General features: G+C 41.2%; 1 protein-coding gene across 1 annotated transcript in view; it reads right to left on the bottom strand.

Annotated features, from left to right (window-relative positions):
* LOC148435881 (cytochrome P450 4B1-like) overlaps nucleotides 1-14833 on the bottom strand; it is a 351835-nt gene extending 337002 nt beyond the window's left edge. The window contains exon 1 of the mRNA XM_088465383.1: nucleotides 14437-14833. Coding sequence (XP_088321509.1) covers nucleotides 14437-14640 — 204 coding nt within the window. The 5' untranslated portion in view covers nucleotides 14641-14833. The remainder of the gene's footprint in view (nucleotides 1-14436) is intronic.
* Between the last annotated feature and the right edge of the window lie 1432 nt (nucleotides 14834-16265).

Consider the following 16265-nt stretch of genomic DNA (forward strand, 5'->3'; position numbering starts at 1 on the left):
GTCAGTGAGGGAGTGATGTGACGGTGTCAGTGAGGGGGTGATGTGATGGTGTCAGTGAGGGGGTGATGTGACGGTGTCAGTGAGGTGATGTGACGGTGTCAGTGAGGGGATAATGTGATGGTGTCAGTGAGGGGGTGATGTGATGGTGTCAGTGAGGCGGTGATGTCACGGTGTCAGTGAAGAGGTGATGTGATGGTGTGAGTGATGAGTTGATGTGATTGTGTCAGTGAGGAGGTGATGTGATGGTATCAGTGAGTAGGTGATGTGATGCTGTCAGTGCGGAGGTGATGTGATGCTGTCTGTGAGGAGGTGATGTGATGGTGTCAGTGATGGGACGGTGTCAGTGTGGAGGTGATGTGATGGTGTCAGTGAGGGGGTGATGTGATGGTGTCAGTGAGGAGGCGATGTGATGGTGTCAGGGAGGAGGTGATGTGATGGTGTCAGTGAGGGGGTTATGTGTCAGTGAGGAGTTGATGTGACGGTGGTAACAGTGAGGGGGTGATGTGATGGTGTCAGTGAGGGGATGGTGTGACGGTGTCAGTGGTGGGATGGTGTGACGGTGTCAGTGAGGAGGCGATGTGACAGTGTCAGTGAGGAGGCGATGTGACGGTGTCAGTGAGGAGGCGATGTGATGGTGTCAGTGAGGAGGTGATGTGATGGTGTCAGTGAGGGCGTGATGTGATGGTGTCAGTGATGTGATGGTATCAGTGAGGAGGTGATGTGATGGTGTCAGTGAGGGCATGATGTGATGGTGTCAGTGATGTGATGGTATTAGTGAGGAGGTGATGTGATGGTGTCAGTGAGGAGGTGATGTGATGGCGTCAATGAGGGAGTGATGTGATGGTGTCGGAGAGGAGGTGATGTGATGGTGTCGGTGAGGAGGTGATGTGACGGTGTCGGTGAGGAGCTGATGTGACGGTGTCAGTGATTTGGTGATGTGATGGTGTCAGTGATGTGGTGGTGTCATTGAGGGGATGATGTGACGATGTCAGTGAGGGGGTGATGTGGTGGTGTCATTGAGGGGATGATGTGACGGTGTCCGGGGGTCATGTGATGGTGTCAGTGATGTGATGGTGTCAGTGAGGGGGTGATGTGATGGTGTCAGGGAGGAGGTGATATGATGGTGTCAGTGAGGGAATGTTGTGATGGTGTCAGTGATGTGATGGTGTCAGTGAGGAGGTGATGTGTCAGTGACGAGGTGAAGTGATGGTGTCAGTGATGTGATGGTGTCAGTGAGGAGGTGATGTGATGGTGTCAGTGAGGGGATGATGTGACGGTGTCGGTGAGGAGGTGATGTGACGGTGTCGGTGAGGAGGTGATGTGACGGTGTTGGTGAGGAGGTGATGTGACGGTGTCGGTGAGGGGGTGATGTGATGGTGTCGGTGAGGGGATGGTGTCGGTGAGGAGGTGATGTGATGGTGTCGGTGAGGAGGTGATGTGATGGTGTCAGTGAGGAGGTGATGTGATGGTGTCAGTGAGGGGGTGATGTGATGGTGTCAGTGAGGGGGTGATGTGTCAGTGAGGGGGTGATGTGTCAGTGAGGGAGTGATGTGATGGTGTCGGTGAGGGGGTGATGTGATGGTGTCAGTGAGGGGGTGATGTGATGGTGTTGGTGAGGGGGTGATGTGATGGTGTCGGTGAGGAGGTGATGTGACGGTGTCGGTGAGGAGGTGATGTGACGGTGTCGGTGAGGAGGTGATGTGACGGTGTTGGTGAGGAGGTGATGTGACGGTGTCGGTGAGGGGGTGATGTGATGGTGTCGGTGAGGGGATGGTGTCGGTGAGGAGGTGATGTGATGGTGTCAGTGAGGAGGTGATGTGATGGTGTCAGTGAGGAGGTGATGTGATGGTGTCAGTGAGGGGGTGATGTGATGGTGTCAGTGAGGGGGTGATGTGTCAGTGAGGGGGTGATGTGTCAGTGAGGGAGTGATGTGATGGTGTCGGTGAGGGGGTGATGTGATGGTGTCAGTGAGGGGGTGATGTGATGGTGTTGGTGAGGGGGTGATGTGATGGTGTCGGTGAGGAGGTGATGTGATGGTGTCGGTGAGGAGGTGATGTGCTGCTGTCGGTGAGGCTGGGATATGCTGCTGTGATATAGAGCAGAAACTTACACCATGAATTTTTATATAGCAGGAACATGTCACAGCAATATCACTGTAGCCATCATTACAGGGACCTTGTCACAGCAGTATCACTGTAGATATCTATACAGGGAACTTCTCATAGCAGTATCACTGTAGACATCAATACAGGGAACTTCTCACAGCAGTATCACTGTAGACATCATTACAGGCGTACACTTGCTGTGCCACCTTAGAAGATACTTCCAGTATCATAAGCCTGCAGTCTGGAACATCCCATGAGACAGAATAAACAAATGTACAACATACATCTTCTGCTATTGTTGAAGAAATTTCAGATCTTCAGACTCATTCAGAAATTATACACTGCCTTGTCTAGATCACAAGTTTCATCCAGAAAATCTATAGAGGATTATATCATTGTAAATTATTCTCATGACTCCACCGACTGGACACTGGGTAATAACAATTACAGAATCCATGAGAGAATATTTTTCCCGCAATCAATTAAAAAATTCTCTGTCACATTTTTTAGCATCCAGATTAATCTATTCTGATGGCAAATGACTTCTAACTCCAGATCTAATTTGGAGAAAAAAAATGAATGGTGAAAGTGTTCACCGTGTTTGTCTTATATACTCTAAATCAAAAGGCGCTGTAATCTGCATCTTTTGTAAACTGTACAGCCTTAAGCTGGCCACACATCTAAAGATTATCTGTCCAACCAGCCAACTAGTTGATTGGTTGGAATGAAACTCGGGAAAGGAATAAAAGCGTTAGGATAGAAGGAAAGGAATCTGGGGAAAGCTTCTGCACCAGTAAATATTTGTTTAAAAATAAGTGTGAAACCCTAATATATAGAGTAATAAATTCAATATTTATGCGACGTCTGGGGCGTGCTGCCAAGGACAAGATACAACATGGAAGAAAAATAAAAAAGAAAACAGAAATGTCCCTTGGTTGGCGCACTAACAAAAAATTTGATCAAATTTAACTTTTATTAAACAATATTAAAATTGTATATATAATAATCTCTCCAGTGAAATATAAAAAATGAAAAAACGTCTGTGTGTTCATTATCTAATTGTAAAGCCAGGGCATGGTCTAACCAGCAACTATGTTTGGCTTGTTGTGTTAATGTCATTACACAGCTGCGATGATCACTTGATGTTTGATGTTCCTTCAACCTTGTTCCAGCATTTTCCAATCGTTAGATCCAGCTGCTTCAAGTGCACGTGGTTTAAAGCTGCCACACACTAGACCAACTTACATCCAACCAGCCAACTTGTTGATTGGTTGGAATGAGAATCTGGTAACATATGGGAGTAAATGATTATCAGCAATTTGCTCCTAAATGCCAGAAAACAGATGCAAATGGTCGGTCAGACAAGTTTGAGCAAATTTTTTGCTCAAACATTTAACAAACAACAGTTTTTGTCCATTTTCCGGCATTTGGGAGCAAATTGCAGATTGTAATTTGCTTTTATTCCTTTGAAAAAAAATAAAAAATAAAACAGAAATGTCCCTTGGTTGGCGCACTAACAAAAAATGTGATAAAATTTAACTTTTATTAAACAATATTAAAATTGTATATATAATAATCTCTACAGTGAAATATAAAAAATGAAAAAACGTCTCAGTGTGTTAATTATTGAAATGAATAGTGTTATTGGTACACCTGCGCGTGTAATGGCGACACAAAAATGGATATTAATAAATAGAAAATCTCTCACAAATAAGTCATAGAATATATGCAAATCCAAAAATAGCAAATCAAAAAATGCATTTAATTGGGACCAATTATATGTGGCATGCTATAATATCCCTATAAGTGGGATAATATTCTGCAATGTCCACTGCATGTCAGAATTGCCATGATATGCATGTGAGAAGTGACTAAGAGAAACTGTTCTGAAGATCATGATTATATAGTAAGGGAACATGAATTATGTGATAGGCTTATGACAAGGGGGTACAGTAATAGATTATTGAAAAAGGTGAAGAAGGATGTACACACACAGGCTAGAGATACATTACTGATTCCTAAAATTAAAACTAAAAGTGAGGAACCAGTGAGATTTATAGGTACTTTTAATAAAAAATGGCGAGAAATTAATACCATCTAACAACAACACTGGCCTATCCTTCATACTGATCATGATTTGCAAAAATACTCCCCAGTCGAGTGCCGATGAGTTGGAGAAGGTCAAGCAACTTACAAGACCTTTTAGTACATAGCCACTTGTCTTCCCCTAAAAAAATCTGGTTTTCCAACTCAAGGTTCCTTTAGTTGTAAGCAGTGTAAAGCTTGCCAGTATATGGCACCTACCAAACAATTTTTAGATTATTTTGGACATAAGTGGAAAATTGATAATTACATCAACTGTAATTCCTCCGGGTTAGTATACCAACTAATATGCCCATGTGGCAAGAAATATATTGGCAAGACCATAAGACCATTTAAAATTAGACTTCTTGAACATATTAATAGCATTAACATGTTGTGAGAGATTTTCTATTTATTAATATCCATTTTTGTGTCGCCATTACACGCGCAGGTGTACCAATAACACTATTCATTTCAATAATTAACACACTGAGACGTTTTTTCATTTTTGATATTTCACTGGAGAGATTATTATATATACAATTTTAATATTGTTTAATAAAAGTTAAATTTTATCACATTTTTTGTTAGTGCGCCAACCAAGGGACATTTCTGTTTTATTTTTTATTTTTTTTCAAAGGAATAAAAGCAAATTACAATCTGCAATTTGCTCCCAAATGCCGGAAAATGGACAAAAACTGTTGTTTGTTAAATGTTTGAGCAAAAAATTTGCTCAAACTTGTCTGAACGACCATTTGCATCTGTTTTCTGGCATTTAGGAGCAAATTGCTGATAATCATTTACTCCCATATGTTACCAGATTTTCATTCCAACCAATCAACAAGTTGGCTGGTTGGATGTAAGTTGGTCTAGTGTGTGGCAGCTTTAAACCACGTGCACTTGAAGCAGCTGGATCTAACGATTGGAAAATGCTGGAACAAGGTTGAAGGAACATCAAACATCAAGTGATCATCGCAGCTGTGTAATGACATTAACACAACAAGCCAAACATAGTTGCTGGTTAGACCATGCCCTGGCTTTACAATTAGATAATGAACACAATGCTGGAGAGAAGTCTTAAACAGAGTTGTTGCCCTTATAAATTTCCTAGGGGAGCACGGTTTACCTTTCGTGGTCATGATGAGATATTTGGTTTTAAACAGAATGGATGTTTCCTTGCATGTCTGGAACTTATCACCTAATTTGATCTGTTTTCTTGATACTCATATCAAGTAATATGGAGGAGCAGAGAGTGGAGTAAGTAATTACATGTTCTCAAACTCAGTTGAAGAATTTATTGGCCTTATGGGAGCTAAAGTTTTAGATACAATAGTCCTTGAGCTCAAACTGGCCCAATATAATTCTGTTATTGTGGATTTCACTCCAGATCTCAGTCATGTTGAACAAGTAGCAATAGTTGTGAGATATGTGAACCAAGATGGATGAGTAGAATGAATTTTAGGATTTGTGCCAATACATTCCTATACAGGAGAGCACCATGAGAACATTATACTATCAGCGCTTTCTGAGGGAAATAGTGATATCATTATTCCATTTGCAATTCTTAAACCATCAGCTGGAATACACATAAATGAGATGGACAAAAATAATCCAGACCATCTTGATGAGCGTTTTACTGAAGAATTTATCCAATTTTCTTCAGTGTTGCCTTAGGAGGATAACTCAGGGGCAATGAGTCAGTATATAATTGACTATGATCTCCTGGATGTATTAACCAATACAGACAACATGCTACGTACTTTTTATGTATGCCTATTGCTAACGCCAGTGCATATAGGTCATTTCCCTGTCTAATTTCATTAAAAATGAAAGAACCACCATGGGTCAGATCATCTATTAGCACTATCTTTGCTGGCTGTGGAATCAGATCTTGTTAAACAACTGGACCTCAATAACCTCTTGCATGCATCTGTACAAAAACACACAAAATAACACTGTAACAATAATTATATAATATAATATAACTGTATAGTGATCAGGGATTTTACTGTATGATATTGTTTATGCTTAGGGGTAAATTTACTAAGGTGAGACTTTTTAGAAGTGAGTTCTAGAAGAGATGTTGTCCATAGCAACCAATCAGATTCTAGCAATTATCTGCTAAATGGTGCTAGTTATGTTAAGTAGAATCTGATTGGTTGCTATGGGCAACATCCCCACTTCTAACAACTCACTTCTAAAAATTCTCACTTTAGTACATTTACCCCTTAAGCTGGGCATTCACTATACACTTATCTGTCACATATCTGTCTATCACTAATGCTGGGTATACACTATACACTGATCTGTCTATCACTAATGCTGGGCATACACTATACACTTATCTATCACTAATGCTGGGCATACACTATACACTGATCTGTCTATCACTAATGCTGGGCATACACTATACACTTATCTGTCTATCACTAATGCTGGGTATACACTGATCTGTCTATCACTAATGCTGGGCATACACTATACACTGATCTGTCTATCACTAATGCTGGGCATACACTATACACTGATCTGTCTATCACTAATGCTGGGCATACACTATACACTGATCTGTCACATATCTGTCTATCACTAATGCTGGGCATACACTATACACTGATCTGTCACATATCTGTCTATCACTAATGCTGGGTATACACTGATCTGTCTATCACTAATGCTGGGTATACACTGATCTGTCTATCACTAATGCTGGGTATACACTGATCTGTCTATCACTAATGCTGGGCATACACTATACACTGATCTGTCTATCACTAATGCTGGGCATACACTATACACTGATCTGTCTATCACTAATGCTGGGCATACACTATACACTGATCTGTTTACCACTAATGCTGGGCATACACTATACACTGATCTGTCTATCACTAATGCTGGGCATACACTATACACTGATCTGTCTATCACTAATGCTGGGCATACACTATACACTTATCTGTCACATATCTGTCTGTCACTAATGCTGGGCATACACTATACACTTATATGTCTGTCACTAATGCTGGGTATACACTTATCTGTCTATCACTAATGCTGGGCATACACTATACACTTATCTGTCACTAATGCTGGGTATACACTATACACTGATCTGTCACATATCTGTCTATCACTAATGCTGGGCATACACTATACACTTATCTGTCTATCACTAATGCTGGGCATACACTATACACTGATCTGTCTATCACTAATGCTGGGCATACACTATACACTTATATGTCTATCACTAATGCTGGGTATACACTGATCTGTCTATCACTAATGCTGGGCATACACTATACACTTATCTGTCACATATCTGTCTGTCACTAATGCTGGGCATACACTATACACTTATCTGTCATATCTGTCTGTCTATCACTAATGCTGGGCATACACTATATACTTATCTGTCACATATCTGTTTATCACTAATGCTGGGCATACACTATACACTTATCTGTCACATATCTGTCTATCACTAATGCTGGACATACACTATACACTTATCTGTCACACATCTGTCTATCACTAATGCTGGGTATACACTATACACTTATCTGTCACATCTGTCTATTACTAATGCTGGGTATACACTATACACTTATCTGTCACATATCTGTCTATTACTAATGCTGGGTATACACTATATACTTATCTGTCACATATCTGTCTATCACTAATGCTGGGTATACACTATACACTTATCTGTCACATCTGTCTATCACTAATGCTGGGTATACACTATACACTTATCTGTCACATATCTATCACTAATGCTGGGCATACACTAGACACTTATCTGTCACATATCTGTCTGTCACTAATGCTGGGTATACACTATACACTTATCTGTCACATATCTGTCACTAATGCTGGGCATACACTATACACTTATCTGTCACATATCTGTCTATCACAAATGCTGGGTATACACTATACACTTATCTGTAACATATCTATCACTAATGCTGGGCATACACTATACACTTATCTGTCACATATCTGTCTATCACTAATGCTGGGTATACACTTATCTGTCACATATCTGTCTATCACTAATGCTGGGCATACACTATACACTTATCTGTCTATCACTAATGCTGGGTATACACTATACACTTATCTGTCATATATCTGTCTATCACTAATGCTGGGCATACACTATACACTTATCTGTCACATATCTGTCACTAATGCTGGGCATACACTATACACTTATCTGTCACATATCTGTCTATCACTAATGCTGGGTATACTCTATACACTTATCTGTCACATATCTGTCTATCACTAATGCTGGGCGTACACTATACACTTATCTGTCTGTCACTAATGCTGGGTATACACTATTCACTTATCTGTCTATCACTAATGCTGGGCATACCCTATACACATCTGTCACATATCTGTCTATCACTAATGCTGGGTATACACTATACACTTATCTGTCACATATCTGTCTATCACTAATGCTGGGTATACACTACACACTTATCTGTCACATGTCTGTCTATCACTAATGCTGGGTATACACTATACACTTATCTGTCACATATCTGTCTATCACTAATGCTGGGCATACACTATACACTTATCTGTCACATATCTGTCTATCACTAATGCTGGGTATACACTATACACTTATCTGTCACATATCTGTCTATCACTAATGCTGGGTATACACTATACACTTATCTGTCACATATCTGTCACTAATGCTGGGTATACACTATACACTTATCTGTCACATATCTGTCTATCACTAATGCTGGGTATACACTATACACTTATCTGTCACATCTGTCTATCACTAATGCTGGGTATACACTTATCTGTCTATCACTAATGCTGGGCATACACTATACACTTATCTGTCACATATCTGTCTGTCTATCACTAATGCTGGGTATACACTATACACTTATCTGTCACATATCTGTCTATCACTAATGCTGGGTATACACTATACACTTATCTGTCACATATCTGTCTATCACTAATGCTGGGCGTACACTATACACTTATCTGTCACATATCTGTCTATCACTAATGCTGTGTATACACTATACACTTATCTGTCACTAATGCTGGGTATACACTTATCTGTCTATCACTAATGCTGGGCATACACTATACACTTATCTGTCACATATCTGTCTATCACTAATGCTGGGTATACACTATACACTTATCTGTCACATATCTGTCTATCACTAATGCTGGGTATACACTATACACTTATCTGTCACATATCTGTCTGTCACTAATGCTGGGTATACACTTATCTATCACATATCTGTCACTAATGCTGGGTATACACTATACACTTATCTGTCACATATCTGTCTATCACTAATGCTGGGTATACACTTATCTGTCTATCACTAATGCTGGGCATACACTATACACTTATCTGTCACATATCTGTCTATCACTAATGCTGGGCGTACACTATACACTTATCTGTCACACATCTGTATCACTAATGCTGGGTATACACTTATCTGTCACATATCTGTATCACTAATGCTGGGCATACACTATACACTTATCTGTCTATCACTAATGCTGGGCATACACTATACACTTATCTGTCACATATCTGTCTGTCACTAATGCTGGGTATACACTATACACTTATCTGTCACATATCTGTCTGTCTATCACTAATGCTGGGCGTACACTATACACTTATCTGTCACACATCTGTCTATCACTAATGCTGGGTATATACTATACACTTATCTGTCTATCACTAATGCTGGGCATACACTATACACTTATCTGTCACATATCTGTCTGTCACTAATGCTGGGTATACACTATACACTTATCTGTCACATATCTGTCTGTCTATCACTAATGCTGGGTATACACTATACACTTATCTGTCACACATCTGTCTATCACTAATGCTGGGTATATACTATACACTTATCTGTCTATCACTAATGCTGGGTATACACTATACACTTATCTGTCACATATCTGTCTATCACTAATGCTGGGCGTACACTATACACTTATCTATCACATATCTGTCACTAATGCTGGGTATACACTATACACTTATCTGTCACACATCTGTATCACTAATGCTGGGTATACACTATACACTTATCTGTCACATATCTGTCTGTCTATCACTAATGCTGGGCATACACTATACACTTATCTGTCACATATCTGTCTATCACTAATGCTGGGTATACACTATACACTTATCTGTCACATATCTGTCTATCATTAATGCTGGGTATACACTATACACTTTTCTGTCTATCACTAATGCTGGGTATACAATATACACTTATCTGTCACATATCTGTCTGACACTAATGCTGGGCATACACTATACACTTATCTGTCACATATCTGTCTATCACTAATGCTGGGTATACACTATACACTTATCTGTCACATATCTGTCTATCACTAATGCTGGGTATACACTATACACTTATCTGTCACATATCTGTCTATCACTAATGCTGGGTATACACTATACACTTATCTGTCACATATCTGTCTGTCACTAATGCTGGGCATACACTATACTGACAGCCGACTTCCCGACTGTGATATCCCGGCGAGGGTGAAATACCGGTCATCTAGATGTAGACGCCTGACATTTTCCAGATGCCGGGCGACAGGCGCCCGGCATCCCGATCGAAGGGATGCCGGGCACTGCGAGCGAACAGCCGCAGGGGGGAGGGTTAGGTTTAGGGCACCTGGGGGGGACTTGGGGTTAGGCTAGGGGGAGGGAGGGTTAGTGTTAGGCACCCCCGAGGGGGACTTAGGGTTAGGTACCCCCCCCGGGGGACTTAGGTTTAGGCAGCGTGGAAAGGGGGAATTAGGGTTAGGCACTTGGGGGAGGTTAGGGTAAGGCACCCCTAAGGAGGGTTAAGGTTACTGGGTTAGGTTAGTTTATACTTACCTTAGCAATGATTGGGATTTCCAGTGCTGTCGGGCTTCCGCTGCCAGGAACTCTGCCTTTGCTGGCCATGTGGCCGGCGGCATTTCATACCGATTCCGTTAGTAATGTTTGTGATGTCTGTAATGTTTGTGATGTCTGTAATGTTTGTGATGTCTGTAATGTTTGTGATGTCTGTAATGTTTGTGATGTCTGTAATGTTTGTGATGTCTGTAATGTTTAATGTTTTAAAAAGTTGAATATAAGGAGGAAAACTGACAAATAATGTAAGGGGAATAAATCAGGAATAAAAATATAGTGTTATACAATTGTTTGAGGAAGGGGGGCCCCAAATCAGTGTCTTGCTCAGGGCCCCATGAGGCCTAAATCCGCCTCTGGTACTGTGCATGTGAGGATCCGTGTCTGAGATGACGATCGCAATTGTGGGTGAGAACAGGGTGGCAGCAGGCTGCATTCTTGAAAATGGGGGCGTGTGCCACATTTTCAAGGTGTGGCCAGGGTCTGTGTCTTTCAGTGCACCTGACCTCTGCAGCGTGATTTCACATGACTGAGGGTTACTCAGATGTCCGGTGGGCAGGAGAGTGATCCCATGCTGCCTCTCCGGATGCAGCAGCGGATCATAGAAGCCGGCAGGAGGCATTTATTTACACACTGTACACTCCTGGATTAGGCCCTATAGCAACCACTGGCTGGGGAGGTGGACAGGACTTACCTTCTGTCATTATTGAGGTTTACATTATGGATCTTCATATATTATAACAAGTATTTAGCTGCCTCTTAACTACTTAACTGATGATTTTTCCATCAAACCGGTCAGAAATTGCCGATTCCCTAGGAGAGTGCGGGGAGTCAGATGAGATCTGTTCTACACATGCAGAACACAGTGGGGCGGAGCGGTCGCACCTTGTCAGCTGGCTGCGTTCGCATCCCATGTGACCACGTCAGGAAAGTGTTTAAAGGAAATTAAAAAAAAGAGCAGCAGCCTCCACTCCTTATCACACTACACAAATCCTATAAATACTACAAATACACACTACACAAATCCTATAAATGCTACAAATACACACTACACAAATCCTATAAATACTATACACACTACACAAATCCTATAAATACTATAAACACTACACAAATCCTATAAATACTATACACACTACACAAATCCTATAAATACTATAAACACTACACAAATCCTATAAATACTATACATACTACACAAATCCTATAAATACTATAAACACTACACAAATCCTATAAATACTATACACACTACACAAATCCTATAAATACTATACACACTACACAAATCCTATAAATACTATACATACTACACAAATCCTATAAATACTATAAACACTACACAAATCCTATAAATACTATACATACTACACAAATCCTATAAATACTATACACACTACACAAATCCTATAAATACTATACATACTACACAAATCCTATAAATACTATACACACTACACAAATCCTATAAATACTACAAATACACACTACACAAATCCTATAAATACTATACACACTACACAAATCCTATAAATACTATACATACTACACAAATCCTATAAATACTATACACACTACACAAATCCTATAAATACTACAAATACACACTACACAAATCCTATAAATGCTACAAATACACACTACACAAATCCTATAAATACTATACATACTACACAAATCCTATAAATGCTACAAATACACACTACACAAATCCTATAAATACTATACATACTACACAAATCCTATAAATACTATACACACTACACAAATCCTATAAATACTATACATACTACACAAATCCTATAAATACTATACATACTACACAAATCCTATAAATACTATACACACTACACAAATCCTATAAATACTATACATACTACACAAATCCTATAAATACTATACACACTACACAAATCCTATAAATACTATACATACTACACAAATCCTATAAATACTATACACACTACACAAATCCTTTAAATGCTACAAATACACACTACACAAATCCTATAAATACTACAAATACACACTACACAAATCCTATAAATACTATACACACTACACAAATCCTATAAATACTATACACACTACACAAATCCTATAAATACTATACACACTACACAAATCCTATAAATACTATACACACTACACAAATCCTATAAATACTACAAATACACACTACACAAATCCTATAAATACTATACACACTACACAAATCCTATAAATGCTACAAATACACACTACACAAATCCTATAAATACTATACACACTACACAAATCCTATAAATACTATACACACTACACAAATCCTATAAATACTATACACACTACACAAATCCTATAAATACTATACATACTACACAAATCCTATAAATACTATACACACTACACAAATCCTATAAATACTATACACACTACACAAATCCTATAAATACTATACATACTACACAAATCCTATAAATACTATACACACTACACAAATCCTATAAATACTATACACACTACACAAATCCTATAAATACTATACATACTACACAAATCCTATAAATACTATACACACTACACAGTACGGTAAGTGGCCTTTGGCTCAGTTATTTGGATCTCTCGGGGGAGTAGAATACTACTTCCCAAAGGTAAAAAGTCTAAAATTAATGAAAAAACAAAGTAGATAACACGATCGGGTGTTTACAACTTTTTCAGATCAGCAGAAATACACTATGGGGCATAGTCATTTTAATGGCGGGGTTCTCCCCGTGACTAATTGCAGACCAAAATTCCCGTGACGCAGGAAAAAGCTATTCAATGAAATAGCATTTTTCCCTTGCCGTAAAATCTCACGCGCGGAAACTCATTGATTCCGCATAAACAAATGTTTTTTTCCCCGCGCACGAGGCCGATTTGGTTGTTTTAATGTGGATTGTACATCGCACCTCCATGAGCTGCAAGGTAAATTCCTACTGCGGGGACTTGCACGTGGGGTCTTGGGGACTCACGCGTGAGGCATTCCCGGTAATTGAATCGGTCCGGTGCAGGAATTAGCTGCAGGGTTTTGAATATGCCCCTATAGGTGTCCCCTGGGGGGTAGTTACTAAAGTGCAGGTTCTTAGAAAAGGAATTGTTGACCATAGCAACCAATCAGATTCTAGCTATTATCTTCTAGAGGGTTCTAAATAAATGTTATGTAGAATCTGGTTGGTTGCTATAGGCAACAACTCCAATTATAAACACCTGCACATTAGTAAATACACCCCTTGGTGTGTTAGACATGCTCTCTGGGAGTGCCCTTACCTGATGGACATGACCATACAACCAGTGACATGGTGGCCCTGGAAAGTCCTGCAGTGCTGCCTCCAGTCTCTTCCATCTGTAGTAAAATGATATCACCTTCACCAGCAGCAGCCCGGAACACAGGAACACAGCAACCTGCACGATCTGATAGACATTCCCCGACAGCCAGGACTGGTTCAGAATCTTCCACAGGCTGGACGACATGATCACCTGTCACTGTCACACTGCTCTGCTCTCACCTGTCACTGTCTGACCTCTCCCAGCGCTCTGCTGTCACCTGTCCCTGTCACACTGCTCCCAGCGCTCTGCTGTCACCTGTCCCTGTCTCACTGCTCTGCTCTCACCTGTCACTGTCTGATTGCTCTAAGCAATCCCCAGTAACGTCACTGCCTTACCTCTCCCAGCACTCTGCAGTCACTTGTCACTGTCTGACCTCTCCAAGCACTCTGCAGTCACTTGTTACTGTCTCACTGCTCCCAGCGCTCTGCTGTCACCTGTCACTGTCTGATTGCTCTAAGCAATCCCTAGTAACGTCACTGCCTGACCTCTCCCAGCACTCTGCAGTCACTTGTCACTGTCTGACCTCTCCCAGCGCTCTGCTGTCACCTGTCACTGTGTCACTGCTCCAAGCGCTCTGCTGTCACCTGTCACTGTCTCACTGCTCCCAGCGCTCTGCTGTCACCTGTCACTGTCTGTCTGATTGTTCTAAGCAATCCCCAGTAACGTCAGTTTGACCTTTCCCAGTACTCTATATAATAACCTGCCACTGTCTCACATAAAATGGGCCTGTTTTTGTCCCTACAGTATAATTAACCTCAATAACATTTATTTCCAGTAATTTCCAATCAATTTTGACCACCTCACAATATTATTTGCTTCATCTTAAGGCCAAAAGGTTGCATTGAGCTAGCTGGCTGACTAAGCTAAGTGACACAGTGGGCCGCACTAACATGTGGTAGTTCAGCTTCTAACTTCCAACATGGATACAGTGGGTAATACAGTGTGGGTTGTATACACCAATAGTGCACTTACTATGACAGCAGTGTCGGCAGAGCGGGGTTGCTGACAGTGTCCTCAGTACATGGAATGGCAGTGCTGCGGTGCTGGCAGTGTCCTCAGTGAAGGGTGCCGATGTTGGCAGTGCGGGGGTGCCATTGGTGTCTTTAGGGCAGGTTTGCTGGCTGTGTCGGCAGTGCAGAGGTGTTCTCAATGCAGGGTGCTGGTGGTGCCGGCAGAGAGCGGGGCTGCTAGCGGTGTCCTCAGTGCATGTATGCTGACAGTGTTGGCAGTGCAGGGGTGCTGGTGGTGTTCTCAGTGTGGGAGCGTCGGCAGTGTGGGGGTCACTGACTGTGTCCTCAGTACATGGGGCAGCAGTGCAGGAGTGTCGGCAGATGTGGTGTCAGCAGCGGGGGATGCCGCCAGTGGGGGTGCTGGTGGTGGCAGCAACAGGGGTGCCAGCGGTGGGTGGCGTGAGAAGGCGGGCGCCATCTTCTTTTTCTATCTCTCTGTGCATTTTCAATGGTCTTAACGCTGATTGGCTGAGAGCGTGACATGACAGCTCTCTCGGCCAATCAGCATTAAGCCTGCGCAAAACAAAACCACGCGACCTGCCAGCGGGGTCATGAGGTTTTGCCTTAGGTGCGCTCGGATCGCCCCGGATCCCTGAAATTCGGATGGGTGTGGATCTCTGAGATCCGAACCTGCTCATCTCTAATTCCAACCAATCAACTAGTTGGATGGTAGGACAGATAGGCTTTAGGTGTGTATGCAGCTTAATGATTGGATTCATTGTTGCTATTAGTATGAATAAATTAGCTTACAGCTAAATT

Source organism: Taudactylus pleione, unplaced genomic scaffold (assembly GCF_031769625.1).
Source record: "Taudactylus pleione unplaced genomic scaffold, aTauple2 ptg001987l, whole genome shotgun sequence".
Classification (NCBI taxonomy): domain Eukaryota; kingdom Metazoa; phylum Chordata; class Amphibia; order Anura; family Myobatrachidae; genus Taudactylus; species Taudactylus pleione.